Here is a 25046-nt window from a genome sequence, read left to right on the forward strand (position 1 = left end):
AGCAACAGGCATGTGTAAAAGTAGAATGAGGTCTAAGTGAATGCCAGCAAAACACACACATTTTTTTTTCCTATTCATGGTCCTTCCAACAAGAAAACGTCTGCAACTTACTCAGGATACAGAGAAAGTATCAGTCCCTTGAATGCTCACCCTGCAGCAAAATATGCTTTCCATTACTGTTTATGTAGAAGTGAATGAGCACTGTGTTAAATGGGTGAGTAGTGATTTGACAGAACATGGTGCATGTTTGCCCATGTTACTCTTCTTAGTCAAGCATCATACACTAGAGGTATAAGCAGCTCTTTGTTAAGAATTCTTTTGATATTTTTTATCTACTACGTTGCTTTTAAAAAATCAATAGTGTATAGTCTGGGGTTTTGTCCTTTATCTAGGATTTAATTTCTGGAGTTTTTGCCTGAAAGACTTCGATTCTTCTAGTATGTCATACCGTGGTGCAGCTGCTGCTGCTGCTGGAAAATTAAGAGTGCTTCAGTTGATTTTCTTAAAAAGTTCTATCCTCCTAAAACATTTTAGATCTACCTGTGTCCCAGTGGGAGGCATCTGCTATGCAGAAAGCTAGGAGCTTGATTGTAGGCACCCCATCTTTGCATTCATCTCTCTCACTTGAGATAAGATCCTTGGTATTTTCAGTGTCGATTTAGGATTGGAATGGAAGCATGCAGTGTTTTAAGTGGGCCCAATAATGTGAATATCTGTTGAGTAAATAACATGAATGTTCTGTAGGTAGGTAGGGACACCCCCCCCAAAAAAAAAACCCATTCCGTAATATTCTGTAGGTATATCTATTTGCATGGATGGATAAAATATTAATTTCATAAAACTGCATTGTTGTGATGATTCCATTTTATTTTGAGCCTGTGGCCTAGCTAAATTGGAAAGGCCCCTGCCTACCTTTTACAGTATAGAACTAGCTGCTTTCAGGTACTGCATTTAGTGGGTGTTTGTTCCAGAACACTGAAAAGATTAGAATCCATAGTGAGCACTGTATTCATTGGGGGGGGGGGGGAAATCAGCTAGGCCAGTGTTTCCCAACCGGTGTTCCGCGGCACACTAGTGTGCCGCGAGACGTTGCCTGGTGTGCCGTGGGAGGGAGGCGGGCGAGTCGGGCGGCGAGAGGCGGGGCGGCGGCGGCGAGCACACGCGGGGCGGGGAGCGAGCTCCCTCCCACATCCCATCGCCCCGTGCTCCGCGCTGTTGTAGGCCAGCCCTGCGCACCCGGGGGACCTCCCCCCGAGAGCGCAAGGCTTGCGGGCGTCAGCTGGCAGCGCGGAGCACGGGGCGCCCTTCGGAGGACGCCCCGTGCTCCACGCAGGTGTCCGCAAGCCTTGCGCACCCGGGGGATCTCCCCCCGGGAGCGCAAGGCTTGCGGGCGTCAGCTGGCAGCGCGGAGCACGGGGCGCCCTTCGGAGGACGCCCCGTGCTCCGCGCTGGTGTCGGCCAGCCTTGCGCACCCGGGGGATCTCCCCCCGGGAGCGCAAGGCTTGCGGGCAGCAGCCTGCAGCGCGGAGCACGGGGCGCCCTCCAGAGGACGCCCCGTGCTCCACGCAGGTGTCCGCAAGCCTTGCGCACCCGGGGGATCTCCCCCCGGGAGCGCAAGGCTTGCGGGCGTCAGCTGGCAGCGCGGAGCACGGGGCGCCCTTCGGAGGACGCCCCGTGCTCCGCGCTGGTGTCGGCTAGCCTTGCGCACCCGGGGGATCTCCCCCCGGGAGCGCAAGGCTTGCGGGCAGCAGCCTGCAGCGCGGAGCACGGGGCGCCCTCCAGAGGACGCCCCGTGCTCCACGCAGGTGTCCGCAAGCCTTGCGCACCCGGGGGATCTCCCCCCGGGAGCGCAAGGCTTGCGGGCGTCAGCTGGCAGCGCGGAGCACGGGGCGCCCTTCGGAGGACGCCCCGTGCTCCGCGCTGGTGTCGGCTAGCCTTGCGCACCCGGGGGATCTCCCCCCGGGAGCGCAAGGCTTGCGGGCAGCAGCCTGCAGCGCGGAGCACGGGGCGCCCTCCAGAGGACGCCCCGTGCTCCGCGCTGGTGTTGGCCAGCCTTGCGCACCCGGGGGATCTCCCCCCAGGAGCGCAAGGCTTGCGGGCGGCAGCTGGCCGCGCGGAGCACGGGGCGCCCTTCGGAGGACGCCCCGTGCTCCGCGCTCGTGTTGGCAAGCCTTGCGCACCCGGGGGGCGCATGGGGCGCCCTGAAACAGAGGGTTCCCCATGCTGCGGACTGTAGCCTGCCGCCGGACGCGCGGGGCGCCCTGAAGCAGAGTGCCCCTCGCGCCAGGCAGACATGGGCCAGCCCCACAAGCTCGGGGGACAGCGGGGAGGCGCAGCACCGCCATCCCACTGTTCCCCGACCTGGTTTTTTGGGGGGGAAATAAAGGGAAAAAAATTTTCCTTTATTTCCCCCATCAAAAAAGTAGGTGCGTCCTATGGGACGGAGCGTCCTATGGGACGAAAAATACGGTACTTACTATTTCATAATAAAGTAATTATAAAATACTTTCTTTGTGTTTATTTGATTCCTATTAAAGAGAGTTACTTTATATATAGTCAATATAGGCACAGAGTTAATTTTTTAAACATTTTCTAATGGTGGTGTGCCTCGAGATTTTTTTCATGAAACAAGTGTGCCTTTGCCCCAAAAAGGTTGGGAAACACTGAGCTAGGCATGCATACCCTCCAACAGCCTGGGAACCAAAATTAGGAAGATCCTGAGCGAAACGAGACCAAAAATCAAGAGGAAAAAATGAGCACATTTCAGTCTGGCGCTCTGGACTGAACGCTGGACTGAAAAATGGGCTTTTTTTCTGGACTGGCATTCAGCTGACATGTTCCAGAGTGCCAGACCAAAAAATGGGACATTCCAGGATCCAATTAGAAGCTGGGATTGGCTTCTGTAATTTCGGGATGTCCCACTTAAATCAGGACTTCTGAGCGGTATGGGCAAGGCAATCTTGAATTGTTTTGTTTTGTAGGCAGATGAAAGAGGATATTGGTAAATATTTAATGAAGAGGAAAATTAGTCAAAATCTTAATAAAGATACTGAAAAATGAGTATATGTGATTAGATGATATTATGATGAGGGCTCCTCTGAAGAGGTAAATGGTTTTGATAGGTTTAGGATGGTAACATTGGGTTGCAACTGCTAAGATTGCTGTGATCCTTTGATTGGTGATTAGAAATCACAGGTGTATTTGGGGAGTGTATAAGAAACATTGCTTCGCAACCGCCTCCTTATTTTTGAGGCTGAACCTATGCACATTTGTCTTTCAGTCAAGGCCTATATTTTCAGTTGGAACATGCATCGCTTTATTTTGGGTTCCAGTGAGGGATACTTCCAATCTAAGGACTCAGCTAGATTGGTAAAGAAAAAGTGTTTTACAGTGGTGCCTCGCAAGACGAAATTAATCCGTTCCGTGAGGCTCTTCGTATAGCGGTTTTTTCGTCTTGCGAAGCAAGCCCATTGACAGCTTAGTGGATTAGCGCTATTAGCGGTTTAGCGGCTTTTAGGGGATCAGCTGATAAGCGGCTTAGGGCTTAGGAAAAGGGGGGGGGAACCCCGCAGGAACTCGCAAGACATTTTCATCTTGCGAAGCAAGCCCATAGGGAAATTTGTTTTGCGAAGCACCTCCAAAACGGAAAACCCTTTCGTCTAGCGGGTTTTCTGTCTTGCGAGGCGTTCGTCTTGCGGGGCACCACTGTATATGCATTGTATATGTGATATAACACTGTGACTCCAGATGGCGCTGTGGAGTCCCATCTTTCCCTACCAGATTTCCCTGTATGAGTTTACAATGCATTTAACGGAATCACTTCTTTGACATGTCTATATCCAGCCTAGGAACCCCTTTTAAATTTCTCCAAAAGTATATAGATAAAAGTCTCAGTCCTGCAAGGTCTGGTGCTGTGCAATTTTCATGCATTTAAAAGGTATTTGTGTCAGATATCCAAAGTGTCTCAAATTCATATTCTTCTCTAGGGATAGCCAACATGGTACCTATGGGTGCCTGTAGAGGCTTTCTCTTACACCCTTGGTGCCCCCTCTCCCTGCTGAAAATGGAAAGAAGGCTTGTAAGAAGCATTTGATTGTGGCTGACAGAATAGGTTGTGGTGAATGTAGTGTCCATGGGAGTTTATCCAGTTTGGAAATGGGCCCAAAGGTTGGCAACTGATACTCTTCTCTATTGGACATAATGTGAGCCTGCTTGCTTATTTGCTTCTCTACGTTTTACATTTACTGAATAAATAATGGTATTTACAAGCCTGCAGCTTGGTTTAGAAAACAGGAATGGAAAAGATAAAATTTAATGCATTTCTCATGCCTAGTGCAGTCCTCGTTTTAAGAGGTTATGTGTGCCTCTTAAACTGTGTAAAAAGTACACAGGACTGTTAAGATTAAGACCAACATTCTTATAGCCAGTCCTGTGTAGCATTTATGTCTAGCTATTCAGATTTATTTAGAATGGTTAAATGGGTTTTAATTCAAGCTGTTGTTCTTTATTAAATATGGCTTTGTGCATTATGAAATGTGGATTCGTAAGATTTGTGCATTTCCAGGGGGAAATAACCCTACCGTCCACCTCTTCTGTAACCTGGTGGAATGGCTGCTGCTAGGTGACGAGTTAGCGAGAGGTAGAGTCAAAGGCCGTTAGTGTCTCAGCAGAGCCAGTGGAATTGTCCTGCTTCTTATCTCTTCCTCTGCGGCAGCCGTCTTTGAGAGGTGGGCTTGGGAGGGAGAGTATATCACCTATTATACAAATGGCAACCGCAAGAATGCTGGTTGGTTATAATTTGTAAAATAGTAGAGTTATGGTTCAGTCCCTGGAGTTTCACAATTGACTTCAATATAGGATGTAGGCTTTAATTGTTATGGCTCAATCATGAATATATTTTACTAGGAAATAAGCTCTGCTGATTTCCCATCAAACATCATATTCTACATGTATATCATCTTTCCTCACTGATGCATTCTTCCTAGAATTTTTCATGAGATTACTTGCCTGTTGTTTCCCTTCCCACTAATAGTGACAGCTTCTGTACATACACTGCTAACCACAAAATGATCTTGGCTTATGATAATATGTCAGACTTCCGGTTTGCATTCTTTAGTTGACCACCAGAGGTTTAGCAGAATGCTCTTTCTGCCCACTCCCTTTTGAAATAATTGTAAGCTTATCCACTTTTATCCACTATTTTCCTTGCGCTTTGGTTCCCTCATAGATCTTGCAGCTATCATTTACCACCACAAAAATGCCCCCATAAGCACTACACAGAGCTAGCAATTTACTGTAGGAGTTTCGTGAATCATAAAATACGGGAAGGCATTCACATCTCTCCCTTTTTTTACAAAAGGAAGTCATTTCAGCTTTTACAATGTCAGCTAGCTTTATAATGTGCACTGCTAACTATATAGAATCAGCACACAGGGTTCCAAGTACTTTTCTGCTGTTTTTAGTGAAAGATTAGGGTGCCCAACATTTAACTGTTTTTGTTCCTTCTGTCCTTGCATATGGAAAGTTCATTAACGCCATATCGGTGACTTAGATTTTAGGTTAAGCTAATAGAGCTGACACATATGAGGCAAGCAGAATCTTAAAAAATCAGCCTATACAACAGTAAGATAAAATTTACAATTAAAATTATTCATTATTAAAAATGGGATTAAAAGTGTGTCATAATTTACGTTCCTTAGGCAAAAGCCGCAAGTTTTCTGCAGGTGCTGTTTAGGTTTTTAATATTTGTCCTAACTAGGGTTGGGGAAATTTTTTTGATTCAGTTCACATATAAAGGTGAACCTACCTAATTCACACTTTCTAAAACATAGCCATCCTTCAACATTCATGCAATGCACTTCTCCTGCCAAAGAATGAACCTGCTGAGTTAAGCCAGTGGCCCATCTAGTCCAACATCCTGTTTTTACAGTGGCCAGTCAGATGCCTGCTTAGAAGCCTGCAAGCAGGACATGAGCACAACAGTACCCTGAACACTTGCAGTTCCCAGAAACTGATATTCAGACGCATACTGCTTCTGACAGTGGAGGTCGAACATAGCCACTGTGGCTAATAACTGTTGATAGCCTTGTCTTCCATGAATTTGCCCATTCCTCTTTTAAAACCATCCAGGTTGATGGCCATCACTGCCTTTTTGTGAGAGCGAGTTCCATAGAAGAAGAGGAGGAGGAGTTTGGATTTGATATCCCGCTTTATCACTACCCTAAGGTGTCTCAAAGCAGCTAACAATCTCCTTTCCCTTCCTCCCCCAAAACAAATACTCTGTGAGGTGAGTGAGGCTTGAGAGAATTCAGTGTGGCTAGCCCAAGGTCACCCAGCAGCTGCATGTGGAGGAGCAGGGAAGCGAACCGGTTCCCCAGATTACGAGTCCACCTCTCCTAACCACTGCACCACACTGGCAGTCTCAATTACAAAGCAAATAGTTTAGCTATGCCCTGCATGAATAAGTACTTCCTTTGGATGTCCACAAGTTCTGGTATTATGAGAGTGGGAGAGAGAATTTTCTCTATCCGCTTTCTCCATGCCATGTGAATTTGTTACCAAGGGAGCCAGGATCTCTTTACACCTTGGGCACACCAATGAACTTCTGCCCACCAAGGAGATAGCTGTATATGTGACGGACAGTGCTAAATACTGGGGTAGGGTGGGGTGGAAACCTGCACCTCTGTTGGCAATCTGCACAATTGTTTTTTTAGTTTTAAGTTACTTTATGGACAGCCTAGGTTTTCTTTAGATAAAGGAAAGGAGGAGCAAAAACGTGTACAAAAATGCACATACGATGCTAAAGTGTGCATAAAAATGCATAGTGAAGATAGCATTAAAAATGCATTATATTAAGGGAAATTGCTTTGGGAAAAATATGTGCATTAGGTAAAATTGCACACAGAAAGGATATATTAGGAGTAATTCACCCTAAAGTGCTGATCAATTTTCATGAGAACTTTTTTTAAAAAAACAAAATGCATACTGATGTGCACATTTGGAAGAACTGATCTTCAGATTGGAAAAATGAGAAACAAGAATTGACCAATTTATCCACCCCTAGTTCCAACTCAAGAGCTCATTTCCCTGCTTAACTGATTCTTATCAGGAGTATGAAGTAGGAGCTTTCCGAGTTTTCCTTTCCAAAAAGGGGAAAGTGGTGAGGTAGCCAGTAAAAGCATGGTGGGGCACTGCCACTCACTTTACCTCTAGCCAGTAGCATCACTGCTTCTTCTCAAGAGACAGAGAACCCTTGCATAATTGGTGGTCCCACTGTAAATAGGATTGTTCATGCAGCCTAATTTGCATGCAGGCTGTTTCAGGTTCATGAGAGCCTGTCTTGCTGCTAGGGTCAGATGAACACATTTATGTTGTGTTCCAAAACCTTTCTCAAAAAATTGATTGGATGGGGCAATCTGTATTTCTCCCATCTACAGACATTTGATTCAGACAACACACTAGATGTATGTGCATGCATGGAAGGATAAGAACTGTCTCTAAGAACAGGTGAGAGTTTTTGAGTTTGTCTACTTAGATTTTCCGGGTCATGGTTGCTGAATGGATGTGTGTGTGCCTTTGGTACAGATTCCTCTGAATGCATCTCTTTTTTATATCATGAACTAGGTCTCACATTATGGTACAGCATATCTCTTAGTAACATCTGTTGAAAAGAAGGTGCTTGGCTGGTTTTTTTGTTTGAAGGAATTGAAAGCGCAGATTATTTTCCCCCAATTGTAATAGGATTTTCAAACATGACACCATTGATGGGGTGAGAGGAATAAAAACCTTGGCAAGCATGAAGTGGGGCATTTTGAACTGACACAGAGTGATTTCAATATGTGTAGCAGAACAATATATGCTTTTTGAGAAACAACATATCCTTTGCAGCTGAAAATAAATGCACAGAAACAAAACCCTGTCACTCACAGAGATTTTTTACAAAAAAAGGCCTCTATAACAGGTTCAGTTTGTTATTTCTAAAGAAGAAATTATGATGTTTTCTTCCATCCTATTGCATTCCAAGTTGGAAGTGGAAGGCAATTTGACATATTTCCAAACAGATGAATGCTCTTTGTATAGAGGGCATGCCCCTTTAGTAATGAAGCCTTGAAAATTATACTTGAAATGTGAATAACCAGCTTGTGCTTTGTGAAAAATCCCTGATTATTCCTTGAACCAGAAGATTTGCTTCTAAACTCATCAGTTACAAGGTAACCTTCCTATTTCAAGGGTCCCTGGAGAATATGACATGCTGACAACTTATGCCCTGGTGTTGCTAGAATGAAGTTCTACCGCCATTTGCAACAATGAGGCATTTGCCTAGCTATGTCTGCCTGAAGCATGTTCTTTTGGCCTTTGGCCTGTGGAGTTCTGCAGAAACACAGCCATGACCTCTTCTCACTTGTTACAACCACAAATTATTAATTAGCCTCTGGTTCCAACTCCAGCAACTATTGCAGGGCAGTTGAAATGTGGCCTTTTGGAAAGGGATTACACTGGACATAGCAGTGGCACAAAGCTCTTTGAATGACTGCTGTAAAACCACTCTACAAACTCACATTCACAGACTTTCCTTTCCTCCTCCTCCTCTTCTTCTTCACATTTTTCTAATGTGGCATCTTCTTCGAAGTAGTTTATGCCTACAAGACTCACTCTCAGGCAGTTGTTTAGTGGGTGAGCATGTGGAGATGTTTACTATGGTTGGTGACTTCTCAGAGGCCGTGACATTGCGCTTCTAACAAATGAAGCAAGTGAGGCTTTTCGTGAGGCATATTGATAAACTTAATGGAAAAGCTTCACCTGCTTAATTTGTGTATGCCACACTATACAGTAAAAGGTAGAAGATGGTTGTTAAAAAGATGGCGACCTTAGTCTGTATCTCAGACACACTGAGATCACAGCTGTCAGTCGTCAAGTGTCAACCAGTCCTGGGGTTTCCATGATGTTAATATGGCCCAATTATATTGGCCCAATACAGATGACAACTCACTAAGCAGTAAGGTTTTCCCTGAGAGAAGTCAAAAAGTGGAGACTTGCTCTAACCCATAATAAAATAATTTAATGCCCTAATGCTCAGATTACTAGATTGAGGTTTGCTGTAGGAATACCTCTAAAGTTACTTTTCTTGTAAGTGGTGCGTGATAGAATTATTATATGGTAGTATTTGGTGCTGTTATGCAATTGTATCTTGGGGAGCAGTGCCAAAAAATAAAATAAGCCCTGCTAGCATAGATCTGGGCATGTTATTAGTACAGGTATCTCTACTTGTAATCCATTTCATTTGCAGCATCCTATATGATACACCTGGAAGCTTTTGCATTTTAGGTTAGTGATGCAACTTCAGTACTACCCAAGGTTTGTCCTCAAATCACCGTACTTTTCTGTCTATAGGACACCCCCATGGATAAGACACCCCCTAATTTTTGGGACTCAATACAGTGGTGCCTCGCAAGACGAAATTAATCTGTTCCGCGAGTCTCTTCGTCTAGCGGTTTTTTCGTCTTGCGAAGCAAGCCCATTGACGGCTTAGCGGCTTTTAGCGGCTTAGCGGATAAGCAGATAAGTGGCTTAGCGGCTTAGAAAAAGGGGGGGGGAGGAAAAAAAACCCGCAGGAACTCGCAAGACATTTTTGTCTTGCGAAGCAAGCCCATAGGAAATTCATTTTGCGAAGCACCTCCAAAACGGAAAACCCTTACGTCTAGCGGGTTTTCCGTCTTGCGAGGCATTCGTCTTGCGGGGCACCACTGTATTAAGAAAATGGGGGGAGATTATCCAGAATGGGAGAAATGCCGGAAAAAAGCTCACCCAAATTCCAAACGCTTGCGATCGAACGCAATGTAGAAACCTCCTATCATATTTCCGATCGACACCAGCAGCCGCCAGTCCCACGCCCAATTGCCGCAGCAGAGCCCAATCACCAGCTGCCATTGTCACAGCAGCGCCCAATCACAAGCGGACATTGTCACAGCAACACCTAATCACAAGCGGACATTGTCGCAGCAGCGCCCAATCACAAGCGGACATTGCCGCAGCAGCGCCCAATCACAAACAGACGTTGTCGCAGCAATAACACCAGTGACAATCTACTACTCAAGACAGAAATCATTTCCCTCTGCACTACCCATGTTTAAGACTACCCCAATTTTTAAGTGTTGTTTTAAGGTAAAAAAACATCGTCTTATAGACGGAAAAGTACAGTAGCTTCTGTGATGTTTCGCTACTGCTAGGGCATGAATCAATCAATGTTATGACAGTGTGATATAGAAATTGCTTATTGTGAGTAATAATATTTCCTAGCTGATGCTGTTATATGACACTAATCACTGCAGGCTACCATATACTCTGAATGAACTCTCCTATTTCTCTGGAGAGAACTCCTCACATTCTGGTTTTTATGTATGTTTCATGTTTGTGGCTTTAAATCACAACAAAATAAACTGTGTTTTGAAATGCATTCTGTTCCATGGGACTCTTGCTCATAAGCTTGAACAGGCTTACGGTATATTATATTCTGATGTTAGAGAAAGAATTGTATTTGTATGTTAACCTGCAATTTATGTATCTACTTTCAAGCTTGTTTTAGGTTAGTGTCATATTAAGAGTAGAATGGCTCTTATTCACAGACATTTGCCTTGATCTACCAAAAGAGATTTGTATGTGGATGCAGGCTTCCATGTATGCGGCTGATAAATATAGCACTGCATTGGTATTCATATTGCAAAGTTCCTCTGAGCCCAACTGAACTGTTTGGATGCTCCTTTTGATCTAGATTAAGGGGAAGTAACATGAAGAAGTTAACTTCAAGGTACAATCAACATGTTAGGTAAAGGTAAAGGGACCCCTGACCATTAGGTCCAGTCGTGACCGACTCTGGGGTTGCGGCGCTCATCTCGCTTTATTGGTCGAGGGAGCCGGCATAAAACTTCCAGGTCATGTGGCCAGCATGACTAAGCCGCTTCTGGCAAACTAGAGCAGCGCACAGAAACGCCATTTACCTTCCCGCCGGAGCGGTACCTATTTATCTACTTGTACTTTGACGTGCTTTCGAACTGCTAGGTTGGTAGGAGCAGGGACCAAGCAACGGGAGCTCACCCCGTCGTGGGGATTCGAACCGCCGACCTTCTGATCAGCAAGTCCTAGGCTCTGTGGTTTAACTGGTCAATTAAATGTTAGCAATGCAATGGATTATTATTATTATTTTTTCCAGATATAGGTACTCCAAGACTGAAACTCGTTTGGTAGGAAGAAAAAGGGCCAGAGTTCCATGAGAGTCCCCATCTTCTCTGGCTATCCCTGGCTAAAGGCAAATAGCAGTTCCTGTATTTTAGAACCAATGTGGTACCCTCCAGATGGATTTGAACTGCAACTTCCATTTTCCCTGACCACTGGCTACATTAGTCAGAGATTATGGGAGTTGTAAGCTAACATCTGGAGGACTCTACCTTGGCTACCCCTGCCTTGAGAATATAGGTTGGGGCCATAGGTCAGTGGATGTAATTTTGCTTCCCACCTTTATATTTTGAGTCATATTTGGCAGCAGGAAACATTCCATTCATAACAGCAACAAGTGCTTCAGCAACTTTTTAGCTTTTCCTCCATGCCTGTGTTTTTAAAATATTGGGAATTAAATTATCAAGTGCCTGAGGTTGTCGAGTGAAGATGTAAAACAGCTGTAGATCTAATGCATTTTTGTCATTAAGTTTATATACACAAATGAAAGACTATAATCGTCACTGTTTGTGGAATGGAAGTAGCAAGCCAGACATACCTGTAAAGTAAAATATACACACATCAGCATTCATGCCAAAACAAGATTGTTTACCATATTCTTTTGGTGTTTAGATACATGAACACTTGTTCTAAGTATGCTGAAATGGAAAAAAGAAATCATGTTCTGGTCTTCTCAACTCTTGAGATACAATGCAAGGAATACATTGGAAAGATGGCACCCACATATTTAGCTCTGAATATTTTATCTTAGACGAAGCATGCAATTGTGTTGACAGTGCCCTTTCCTAATGTAAGTTGTCTGGACTTGTTTGTTCTTCATGCACTTTGCAGTTATGACACTTGCTGTTTCCACTCCACTTGTGCTCTGCATTGTGTGGCTTAATTGGTCTAGGGCAGCTTTTTGTCTCTTCATTAATACATTTATGTTGTCACAGTGACTAAACATTATTTCGTCTTGTGTAGTTTAAGCAAGTTTAGGTAAACATTATTGTTTAGATGGTTTGATTAAATTACTTTAAATGTTTAAAATATTTTTAGTACATGTACAAATAATATTTTTAAAGTAAAGAATACACAATACAGTGGTACCTCGGGTTAAGTACTTAATTCGTTCCGGAGGTCCGTTCTTAACCTGAAACTGTTCTTAACTTGAAGCACCACTTTAGCTAATGGGGCCTCCTGCTGCTGCTGCTGCCGCGCCGCCGGAGCACGATTTCTGTTCTCATCCTGAAGCAAAGTTCTTAACCCGAGGTACTATTTCCGGGTTAGCGGAGTCTGTAACCTGAAGCGTATGTAACCCGAGGTACCACTATATAATAAATCACATTCCACAAACTTACATCAGTATATCTCACTAGTTAATGGATGGTTAAAGTACCTTTTGTCATTGTAGATGAGCTTTAAGGACCACTTACTGATGGTGAGTGGTGACTGCAACCCAGGATGATCGCAGTCCGAGCCAGGGACAAACTTTTGGTCCCACACGGCCTTGCGGGGGGACAAGACTCCCTTCTCCTCTGGCCATGTGGGTTGCTGGGGCATGTACCGTATTTTTCGCCCTATAGGACGCACTTTTCCCCCTCCAAAAATGAAGGGGAAATGTGGGTGCGTCCTATGGGGCGAATACAGGCTTTCGCTGAAGCCTGGGGAGCGAGAGGCTCTCGCTCTCCAGGCTTCAGGAAGCTCTGCGCAACCCTCCGGAGCCCGGCGCGAAGCCGCGTCGGCCTTCGGAGGGTCGTGCAGAGCTGCCTGCCCTCCCGGGCTCCGCACAGCTCTGCGCATCCCTCCGCAGCCCGGCGCCAAGCTGCGCCGGCCTCTGAAGGGTCGCGCAGAGCTGCCTGCCCTCCCGGGCTCCGGAGGGTTGCGCAGAGCTGCCTGCATTAGGAAGCCTCAGTGCGCCCGGGCTTTGCACAGCTGTCCGCAATCCTGGGGAGACCGGCGCGGCTCCCTAGGCTTGCGGATAGCAGGCTCTTCTGGGGGCTGGGGTCGGGGGAAGCTCGGGCCTCCCCTGCGCCAGCCCCGTGCCTGGGGGGGGGAAAATATTTTTTTTTCTTTCTCCCCCCCCCCAAAAAAACTAGGTGCGTCCTATAGGGCGGCGCGTCCTATGGGGTGAAAAATACGGTATTTAAATGGAGCTATCATGGGCAAGTAAAGGGGCATGGCTTTCATTGTGGACCTGAGTGAAGACTTCAGCCCCTAGTGTTCACTTGGGTCTGCTCATGAGGCGTATAAAGAAGCATCACCCAGACTCACCAGCTCAGTTGGACCTGGATTCCCTATCCTCCCATCCTATGTAGCATATGGTCCTGCCTGAAGGTGAGAGGGCAGGTCCTTCATAAGACCTTTCTATGGAAATAGTTGGTTGCATATTCAGAACCAGGGAGACAAATTGGGCCTGTCAGGCAGTTTTGCCTACCTCATGGTGGGTATCCTTGGGCTGGAGCCTTAATCTAGGAGGGGGGGCTGGGAGCCCACCCTCTCCTGCTTCAGGTAATTGGGGTTAACCCATTAAAGGGGTCCAGGTGCAGGTGCTCGCCAGATGTCCAAAGGAGGCCAATGAGCCATGGAAACACACACCCCCAGCTGAATGACGGTCTTAGAGGGATCACCCGTATTGTCACATAGCGATTCTTAACCCAGGACAGACCCTGCAAAATATTAAACCAGCAGTCGGGCTGAATGATTCAGGATATAGTGGTACCTCTGGTTATGAACTTAACCTGAAACCATTCTTAACCTGAGGTACCATTTTATCTAATGGGGCCTCCTGCTGCCAGCGTGAGATTTCTGTTCTTATCCTGAGGTAAAGTTCTTAACCTGAGGTACTACTTCTGGGTTAGTGGAGTCTGTAACCCAAAGTGTTTGTAACCCGAGGTGTTGTAACCCGAGGTCCCACTGTACATACCCACTGCCTATGTCAAAGCCTACTTACATTTGTAATCAATAAAGTTGTGGTCTATTTGAACCCAAGATGTTTGTCCAGTGTGTCTATTGTATCATCCCATGCTTTGGACCTTGCTGGCTGCAGGTCTCCTGCTCCTGATCCCGCAAGCTTCTCTTGCAAATGATGTGTCATTGCTTATTTTATGTGCTACATTCAGATGTTCAAAAATCCTGTTTTCCTTTTCTCTAAGGGCAATAGGAAGTTAGAATGATTGCAGCAGAGGTGCTCAAAGTTTTAAGAAATGCAGATGAGATTTGTTTTGTCATATAAAAATGCTAACTCTGCCACTCTTGCTTTCTTTTTAGACTGGCCTTTTGTGTCCCCACCAGTCAAGAAACTACCATTTCTTTGAATAGGCTAGGCACCCCCATGAACGTAACAAATGTATCAGGAAATGGCATTGCTCCCTGGGCCCACAGATCCCGAATTCACCTCATATTCTTACAACAACTTGGAGACGCTTTGCGAAGTGCAGGCAAAGAAAGGATTCTTCTACAAAAAGGCCACACTTCTGCGTCCTGGGGAAGACTTGTGTTGCTTTGCCCACCGAGAGGACCGAACTGCGTATGTGATCATCAATGTAGGTGGCATCAAATACAGAATCCCATGGACCACATTAGAGAATTGCCCCTTGACCAGGCTTGGGAAGTTAAAATCGTGTAACAACTACGAAGAGATCATGGATATCTGTGATGACTATGATGTCAATTGCAACGAGTTTTTCTTTGACCGCAACCCGTGTGCCTTCAGGACCATCATGACTTTTGTGACGGCTGGGAAGCTCAGGCTCCTGAGAGAAATGTGTGCCCTCTCTTTCCAAGATGAGCTGGTTTACTGGGGGATAGAAGAGGAACACCTGGAGTGGTGCTGTAAAAAAAGGCTGAGACAAAAAGAGGAAGAGATGGCGGAGGCTGCCCTGTTTGAAGAGGAAATGCTAGCTAGTGAAGAGCCACAATGTGCCTTCGAGGACAGTAGCCGTTTGCAGTTCTGCATGAGAAAGCTCAGGGATATGGTGGAAAATCCTCACTCGGGGATCCCTGGAAAGATCTTTGCTTGCATATCCGTTTCCTTTGTTGCCATCACTGCAGTTAGTCTCTGTATTAGCACCATGCCAGATCTCAGAGAAGAAGAAGACCGGGTAAGTGAACAGAAATGCATTTTATAAAAAGTAATGATGCTGAAAATAACATAAAGTGCTGGTGAAGTTTCCACCTCATCCCCAGCATACATCCCAATTGGTGCATCAGTTTCTGTTTTCTGTAGATGAAACCTAGTACATTATTATGGAGATACTAAATTTCAAAAATTAGTTTGAGCAGATGTCTCCCAAAGTTCTGTTGCCTAGCTGCTGCTGTTGTATTGCAACCTTTGGTTGGATCCAAAGGTTCTCTTCTAGTGACAGAAAGAGCTTTGAGAAATTGAAATGCCGTCTATGTAAGCAGAGTTGACTGAGACTTGCTCCTTGATCCAACGTGTGTCTACTAAGGCTGCATACACACAACAGTTCATTCTAGAATCAGTGGAGACTGAGTACTTGCATGTGTACAAAATTCTGACAAGTTTTAAGTGAATTGTTTTTCAGAATTCTTACTTAAAACCTTACAAAATTTAATATGCTGTTAGACCTTTAAAATATCCCCTTCTAAATTGCTTACAAAGTTTGCCACTTCCCTCAGCACAAAAAAGACCACACATTTGATAAGTAAAACGGTTTACTTACAAACTCTTCAAAGTTCAGATTTCATAGGCTTTCCTATACAGCAGCAAGAAAAGACAGGCAGTATAACTTAGGTTCCAGAATGGTAGGAGTTTCTAAATTATTTGTATAGAAACACAAAGATGGCTTGCTCCAAGTGGTCTAAGCTTGGAGCATTCTGCTTAGACCTTCTTACTGGTAAGGTTCACAGGGCAGAAGGATGGTGGAAAGTGGGAGAACAAAGAGTTTGGTAGCCCTTCCTCTCAATGTGAGCGGATGTGACCTAGCTAAGCCTAGTAGGACAGCTTGCTCTATGGTGCTTAACCCCTTCATTCATTAATCAGTGTTAAGCATGTTGGTTATATGAGGCTGATTTATCCCACACATACAGCCTGAAGCACTCCAGAGGTGATTATGTCCTCGGGCAGTGACTGCTGACAAAGTTTCAAAAAGTAATTTCAGGATAAAACAAATTGTCTATGATAATAAGCTGGTATAAAAATGTAATATCCTTGAAGCAGCATATTATTGTAACTGATGGTGACAAGCAACAAAGGGCAAATAGTTAATTAATTAGAGCAGTGATAAACTGCTTATTGATATGCCAGGGCAAAGCATAAAATGGAACATCGTTTTACCACATATATCAAAATCCTAACCTGTTGCTGCCATACTACAAAGGTTTGATTTTCAGGGGTCTGATTCTGCTGTAAAGGGGCAGCTGGTGGCAGAATCTCATGTAACTGCAGATTAAGCAGCAGCCATTGACGTGTTGTCCTGTGAAAGTGGGGGCAAGACTCATTTGCTTTTTCAGACCTGTGGCAGCCATCTAATACTTAAGGTGGTATTGGGAAACTAATACAGTGGTGCCTCGCAAGACGAAATTAATCCGTTCCGCGAGTCTCTTCGTCTTGCGGTTTTTTCGTCTTGCGAAGCACCCCTATTAGCAGCTTAGCGGATTAGTGCTATTAGCGGCTTAGCGGCTATTAGCGGCTTAGAAAAAGGGGGGGAGGGAAAAAACTCGCAAGGCTCGCAAGACGTTTTCGTCTTGCGAAGCAAGCCCATAGGGAAATTCGTCTTGCAAAGTGCCTTGAAAAACGGAAAACCCTTTCGTCTAGCGGGTTTTTCGTCTTGCGAGGCATTCGTCTTGCGGGGCACCACTGTAGAAGAGATAGGCACTTCTTAATACTTTTAACCAACTAAGCAACCTCCTGCCTGCTTCACTTGGTTAATAATAATGGCTTGCTTTTAACTGTCTTCTGACCACTGTTTTACACAGCTGAGAAACAAATAAATATATTTATTTGTCTGTCTGCTGTTTTGTTTTGTTTTGTTTTTACTAGTTTAGTACATCTTTTCAATATGCAAGTTCTGATATCTTTTTTTACCAAAATGATTTGGCTTTGATTACCTGTTGCTTTTCAAGAAATACTGACCTCTGCATCTGGTTCTGAATAGCGGAGAGAAAGAAGAAATTTGGTTAACAAAAGAAACTTTGCATTTAACGTTCACCAATTCCTCCCCCAAACTAAGGCTGAAAAGGAAAGAAAGAAGAAGCTGCCTAGCTGGCCTATTACGTATGCAGAGAAAGGTACTGTGTGCCCATATCAGCGTTTATTATAATGGGAACAATGCTGTTTAAGTAACATCTGTGCAAAGGAGCCTCGCTGCTAGATTCTCTTCTCAACTTACAAGTGAAAAACTGTTGCAATTAATGAAATTTTAATAGGAATATGTGGTTCAGTAGTCTTGAATTGGACACTGTGTTAGAGGAGGAAGATTTGTAGGTATTAACCATTATAACTCATACAGAGAACTTGATACTGTCGGATTTTTTATTATTATTATTTTTTGCATTATACTACACATACTTTATTACACTTCTTGTTTTCCTGTTTTGTGCAGCAGCCATGGTAGGAGATGCATGTGAAAACAAGTACTCTGTTTTAAGAATTGGGAACTAGAAGCTTTGCTTCATAAAACAAGCACAGACCTTGTTTCACATCCAACTGGCAATTTTACTAAAATGGTTTCTGTTGTTTATATATCATTTTGATATATAATCTACTGTAACTAAGTGAATCAGTTTAGGCTATAATTTGAGGATCCAAGAAGTCAGAAATCTGTGCCCTGGTATGTCATAAAAATATGTGGAACTGCCTTTAACTAAGTAAACCTGGACTCAGCTCTCTAATGCAGTTCTCTAGCCATGCAGTGTATACAGAACTGCATATACTGGGGTGAAGTGTCCATAAGAATGTGTATATTAGTGAAAATAACATGCAAAAAGGCATTATTTTAGGGGAAATTGCATACAAAAGTGTATGTTGGGATAAATTCTCATGCAAATGCTGGTTAATTTTCATGAGGACTTTAAAAAAATCTCAGACTGATGTGGAAATGTGGAGAATTGAACCTAGGGTTCAAAAAATGAGAAACTGAAGTTGGCATATTTGTGCATCCCTACCGTCTTCATCTGTTTTGGTAGACCATACCTACAAAAATAATAGGAAGTGCTAAAGTACCCTTTACCAGTACAATATACGGACAAATCTGCGCTCCATAGAAAAAAAAGGATCTGTTTTCTGACATGAATGAGGATCACATAACCAGAGTCAAAATGTGGAGGAAAAAATCAGATATGGAATTATGAAAAACATTGATGATGATGAGAGGCAGGACTATGATGCTGAAAGCACTTCAGAATTCAGACCGTCGGAAGCCAAAACAAAAATTATTACAATTTGGAAGACAATTGGACTTTTTTAAAAAGTTTTTTATTTTCATTGGATTTGATTTGATATGTTAATTAGATGTTCTAATTGGAAAATTAATAAACGCTTTAAAAAAAATAAAAAAATACCCTTTACCACAACTAAGAGCTGGGACATAGTGCTATAAGGACTTGTGAGAATACTGCACCCAGGCTAATATGGATTTAGGAGTTGCCACAGTGTGAAAGCAGCTCTGTCAAACCAACCTTGCAAAGAAAATGACAGCCTAACATTTTAGGCAAGTGGTTGCTTTATAACCTTTGTTGAGAAAGCTCCTGTCAATTTGTGTCTTTTCAATGGTAGTGCTGGGACTAACAGAAGAGGGAATGCCTTTGCCAGTATTGGCACAGAAGAGCGAGCCAAAGCCAAAGCTCGCTCCAGTTGTATGTTTTCAGTCATAATGATTGGTTGCTGCTTAGTTTCATGCAGTAGGTCACTCATGAGCCAGATGACTCACTTGAAACAGACTGTATCTAAGAGGAAGTGTTAGGCTTCTAGTTCACTGGCAGGAAGCATGGCTTAGAGCCTCATCCTTCTGGCTTCAGCAAACATTCCTGGATACAAATTAAACTACAGAGGGTACCACAAATATCCAGGACATTTTGCCATCTTGAAACTGGAAACTTGATTTTAACGGGAGAGATATTGCAGGAGTGTGGTTTTACTGATTTGATACTGCTTCCCCACATCTCAGCCCCACAAAGCATTTGTGCGATGATCTTGGACACGTAGATCTTGATGGCTGGATTGATTAAATTCTCCACCCTCAAGTGGAAGAACCTGTATAGCTGTCCAGTAGAGGGGACAGATACAGTGGTACCTTGGGTTACATACGCTTCAGGTTACAGACTCCGCTAACCCAGAAATAGTACCTCGGGTTAAGAACTTTGCTTCAGGATGAGAACAGAAATCGCGCGGCGGCAGCAGGAGGCCCTATTAGCTAAAGTGGTGCTTCAGGTTAAGAACAGTTTCAGGTTAAGAACGGACCTCCGGAACGAATTAAGTACGTAACCAGAGGTACCACTGTAATAGCTTAATTGCATTCACATGGGGTTTCCTTGAAATCTTTTCATCAATAAGTAATCCTAGGTATTTAAATATATGTACTTGCTCGAGTGTATGACCATCTAATGTCCACTTGGACTCGGTAACCCTCTTACCGAATAGGGCAACCTTAGTTTTGGCATGTTTAACTTTTAGGTGTTCTTTTTTACAGTTGGCCAGATTTGACCAGCATCCTTCTGAGTCCAGTTTTGTTGAAAGAGAGCAGGACTAGGTAATCAGCATAAAGCAAAATGGACACTTCACTGGTTTTACTGTACAGAACTAAAGTCAATGAGAGAAAATGTTTTTCTGATATGGGTTTGTTGACCATGCTTACAGTACTTCTATCTAGCATTCACTTCAATTTTCTAATTCTCCTTCTCAGTTCAAGCCTTTAAATATGAACATAATTATGTGCCCACATCAAGACTTGTCATAGTTTCACAGGGCCAGATATAATCCTTGAGCAGGATTCAACTAATGTCGGGCAGACCCCACGCCCAAGGACTCCTGCTTGCTCAACAGGGCTTTCCCCGCCTCTCCTCCCCCATGTGCTTCCCAAAATCAACTCTAGGAGTGTTGGGAGAACTGCCAGAATGACACACACAGAGAGGGGGTGGGAGATTGTTCTGACAAGCAAGCCAAAACATTTGCCCTGGCAGAAGGGTCACGTTAGTGTGGCAATGGGTTCCTCCTTTTGCATGCTTCTCATCATACATACAACATGGCACAGTATAATTTTTAAACATGAATTGTGAAAATGATGTATATACCTATCCATCTTTCTTTGGGGAAAAAATGGAGTTGGAGACTGGGGTCATTATGGCTTGAGAAGAGACGATAAGATTTCGGGATCGTGGGGCTGCCATGTTCTGAACTTATGCTAGTAGACAAATATTGCAGTTGCCTGGAATTCCTGTGCAGTTGTACAAGCCTGCCAATTAAAAAAAAATCATATAATGAAGAAGGGACAATAGTTACAAAAAGAGCAACTGTGTAGGAGGAGCAGGGTCATGTGGGCTGGTCCTTTTCTTAATTCCCTGTGTGTGTGTGCTGGAGCGGGTGCTGCTGTCATGTGTGGGGATGTTGGGGATGGGATGGCCCATGCGCCCTTGTCTCCTTACCAGCAGGAATGCCTGCATAGTGCTGTTGAGCGACCTGAATCTCACAAAAAGCTAGTACTTCTTGGTAAGGTGCATGGTTTCGTACAAAAAAAAAAGTGGAGCACAAATAGTGGCAAATCACAGGGTGCTGCAGTGATTCTGTCCCTCCTTGTGTCTGTTATCAGGAGCAGATTTTCATCTTCTGATGCGGAGGCCTATGCAGGCTGACCACAGAATCATAGAATTGCTGCAATTAGTTTGAGGGAGAAAGAGGAATGGTGACAAGACTCCACAGCAGAATTTTCTTTGTTCCTATATCAGCTGCAGTTGTACTTACTGTGAAAGAAATCATAAAACTTCATATTTCGGGATTTAACTGGTGACTTTTAGTATGTATATGAGCTCTGTTCAGCTCTCAGTATCACCTTTATTGAGGACCAGGCGTTTTACTCTGAACGGATTAAGGGGATTTTTTTTTTACTGCTGTTATCCAGTCATTATATTATTGGCTCTTGTGTTGCTGTTTAAATGGAAAAAATATCAATTGGCTTAAAACATTCTGAGTAGGATTAAACATAGTTGTTGGGAGAAAGCAAAGGCAATAAATAAATAAATGTGGAGGTGTTCTCTGACAAGTGCTTTAGTTATGTAAGAACACCTATATACAGTAGAGCTCTGGCATATTTTTCAGATGTTATGACTATGCACACACAAGTATCGACCTGTGAAATCTGAGTAGATTTCCCCTGCTCACTATATTTTGCCCATTTTCATGTGCATGCGCCCATTCACTTCTGTTGTATATGTACACATATCTCGCAGTTATGGAGAAAGTGCTATGCGTGCCACAGATCTTCCCATAAGGAAGAATGGGTTTTTTTTTAAAAAAATATCACCAGGCACCTCCATTCATGCTTTCTTCTGAACATATACAGGTTAGGGGATCTCCTCAAAACCCTCCCAGGTGCATTCATTGTCCATGAGTTTGACATCTCAAAAGTACTAGAGCTGTACTATATTGAGGCAGTGAGGAGGTGGAACTCAGCTTGGAGCTGCCTATTTATTATATTTTGTAAGGGCTCCCTTGGGTAATTAGCCCTTCATCCCTCTCCTGTTATATATTTTGTTGGCCTCCAGGGATGTCTGAATATCACTAACCTTTGCAGAACCCTCCGCAGCAGAGTGTAGCTTAGGATTCTCCAATTTAAAGCGAATGTTTGTTCTATCAGATAACAAATAGTGTGTATTAACACAAACTCCAGCATCCTGTAAAATGTTCAGAGTAAGCACCTGGAAATTTCTGGCTTTAGAATAGATTCAGGCCAACCAAGTCAGGAGGTCACAATTCTTTTGTATAAAATGTAGTATGAATGTAAGACAAGTGGATATAAACCCAAATCCAAGCTCCACAAAATATACAGTAGAACCTCATGTTACATACTGTCCTCCTTGCAAACGCTTTGGGCTACGAGCTCCGCTAACCCAGAAGTAGACGCTCTCGGTTGCGAACTTTTCCCCAGGATGTGAGCGGAAGCCACACAGCGGCAGCAGTGAGAGGCACCATTAGCGAAAGCGCGCCTCATGTTATGAGCGGTTTCAGCTTAAGAACCGACCTCTGGAGCGAATTAAGTTCATAACCGGAGGTACCACTGTACTTTAATTCAGCAGGGGAGAATTCCACCCTTCTCTGAAATATTCTTTATTATATGTCCTCAACTGACCAGACCTGAAATGAAACTGAAATTAGGATATGATACAGGTGGTTGCGGGTCCGTATACTTTTCAGTAGTTGAACAAATTCTTTCCTCTTCTCTGTAAGTGTTGGGAGAAATGGATGGTAATCGAGAACTTTCAGCTCTTATACTGAATAAACTTTGGTTATTCAAACACCTTTTATATAAGTAAAATCTAATACTTTATTTGGAGCTTGATATTTGGCACATAACCATGATGCAGGCACAGCTGCATGTTATAAACCTTTCTGCTGACATATTTGTGACATAGCTATGTGCAATATGTGTCAAGTTTGTTCTTTTGTGCTCCCAAAACTGGCATTATAACATTGCTGGCAACTACTAAGCACATCAAGTTAATTCAGAGATACCTGGCCATGTGGTAATTGAAATGGCTTTAGTATCTTGCTAAACAAAAACATACACTGGTTACTATTTCCTTTGATATCAGGTCTCCCATGGTATGGGTACATTAGTATTATTATTTGTATACAGTATTATCTGTACATTCATATGTGGTGCCATTGCCTCCACTTGGTGAGTTTTTGGAACAAAGACTTCAACCACCTGACACTAAATACTGTCTTCTGGAACCATCCTTGGAAATAAGTCCAGCACCACTGTAGGAACATGACCCATCTCACACAGGAGGACACTATGGTCAATGATATCAACAGCTGATGAGACAACTAAGAGTAACAGGGTTGTACTTCTCCTGGGCCTCCCCTGATAAAGGCCGTTCATCAGGGCAACCAAGACCAATTCAGTCCCAAACCTAAGTTTGAACCCAGATTGGGATGAGTCTAGATCAGGGTGGCCCAACCTCTAAGTGGGCCGCAATAATACTTTGCCACGGGAACTCATGGGCTGCACACTGCTTTGTTGTGCAGCGGGAGGGAGGCAAAAATTTGACACCTTCCCCAGCCCTCACGCTTACAAAGCGGTTTAGTGGGGTGCTGGGCTTTGGGAAGGAGGTGCAAGGCTCTGGCAGGGTCCTAAAGTGATCCTGTGTCCTTCCCAAAACTGGGAATGTGCAAAATGGGCTTTGGGAAGGACTGTAGGACCCTGTCAGAGCCCTCATGCCTCATTCCCAAAGCCCAGCACCTTGCTTACCCCTGCTTTGCAAAGGCAGCATGAGGGCTGAGGGGACATCAGATGTTGCCAAGGCCATCAAAAAAGGCCTCAAAAGCCACACGCATTGGACCATCTTGGAGACAAATCAGTTTCCTCCAGGAATGCCTGCCTCTGTGGCACCAGGACTGTCCCAACTACCGTACCTTGTCCTCGCTTGTGACCTGGCAGTAGTTGTTAAATACCTATCAAGTTCAGAGCATTTTTTTCAGAAGTGGTCATACCACAGCTTCATACAAAGACACCATACCCTGGGCACACCTCCCCCAGCCTCTTAGCTCACCCACAGGGTAGAGAGCTTTATTGTAGGGATACAAGAAAGTATTAACTCTGCTGTTCAGTCTGATATCCCTGTTTGTTGAGGATAAGACTATTAGTGGCTTCAACTCATGATGGTTGTACAACCTCCAGCATCCAAGGTTGTATGCCTCTGAACACCAATTGCTGGGTACCATGAATTGAGGCTGCCCTGCTGATGTGCTTCCCATGGTCAGCTCCAGTGAAAGTAGGATGAAAGTAGGTATTACATCCAGTTCATCAGGGCTCATTTTATATTCTTAAAATACATGCATCTCTCTTCACCTGAGGCAGAATAACAATTTATTATGTGAAATTTGTAAGTGAAAACAACTCATGCTTATCATCCTAATAAACTATCTGTCATACAATCTATTTACTTTCTGGAGGTGATTAACACTCCTAGGGAAGTTAATAGCAAAAAAGCTAACAGTGAATTGCAACTATATTTGGAAGTGGAAGAGCAATCACAGAAAAAATCATCGTTATTATTCTTCATTGGTGCTTAAGTGCTGTGAAGGTGAGTTTGTTTGTTGCGTTTCAAACGAGGGCATTGTTCGTCTTCTAGTAAGGAACTGATAATCACTCATTCAAGCAAGGTTTTGCCCCAGAGATAAAATAAAATAGCAGTGATTAGTTTTAATTTATATATTGGAGGGGAAATTGTTCTGTAAAACAGAACTAATAGAGTTCTGTTCTCATAGAGAAGCACTCTTTAGTACAGCAGCACTTTTTAGTACAGGATAGTTGTTCTCAGCTTTTTTGCAGAGGGTCAGGACTCATGCATGAACTGCGCTCAGTCTCTTGCCTGAACATGAAACACACTATTTCTGTGTGCTACTTTGACAGTGCTTTAACACTCATCTGTGGGATTTTGACTTGGGGAAATAGCTGCTATAAAGATATGTAAGGATTCAGCAGGGGGTCTTATCAACACTAAGGGTTAGAACGCCACCTGCTCCCCCCCCCCAATGGGGGCAGGTAGAACTTTTCTAAAAATAAAGCATTGCCTCCAAGACTAAATCCTGAAAATGTAGGGCTTGCAATAAAGAAGGCGGAGCATCTCTTTAGGGACGAGGTCATTGCATATTCAAG

The 25046-nt window shown here is 43.8% G+C and overlaps 1 protein-coding gene across 6 annotated transcripts in view; it reads left to right on the plus strand.

Moving 5' to 3' along the window:
• The window catches only part of KCNG2 (potassium voltage-gated channel modifier subfamily G member 2), a 53046-nt gene that overhangs the window by 23790 nt on the left and 4210 nt on the right, over positions 1-25046 (plus strand). For 5 of the 6 annotated variants that reach the window (XM_081873431.1, XM_081873426.1, XM_081873428.1 and 2 more), the window contains exon 2: positions 14479-15311. In XM_081873431.1, the coding sequence (XP_081729557.1) occupies positions 14556-15311 (756 nt within the window). In that variant the 5' untranslated portion in view covers positions 14479-14555. Of the gene's footprint in view, positions 1-88; positions 215-14478; positions 15312-25046 lie in introns of those variants that run through there. The other variant, XM_081873429.1, reaches the window with a different exon arrangement.

Source organism: Podarcis erhardii, assembly GCF_964252035.2.
Source record: "Podarcis erhardii genome assembly, chromosome: 8".
Lineage (NCBI taxonomy): Eukaryota > Metazoa > Chordata > Lepidosauria > Squamata > Lacertidae > Podarcis > Podarcis erhardii.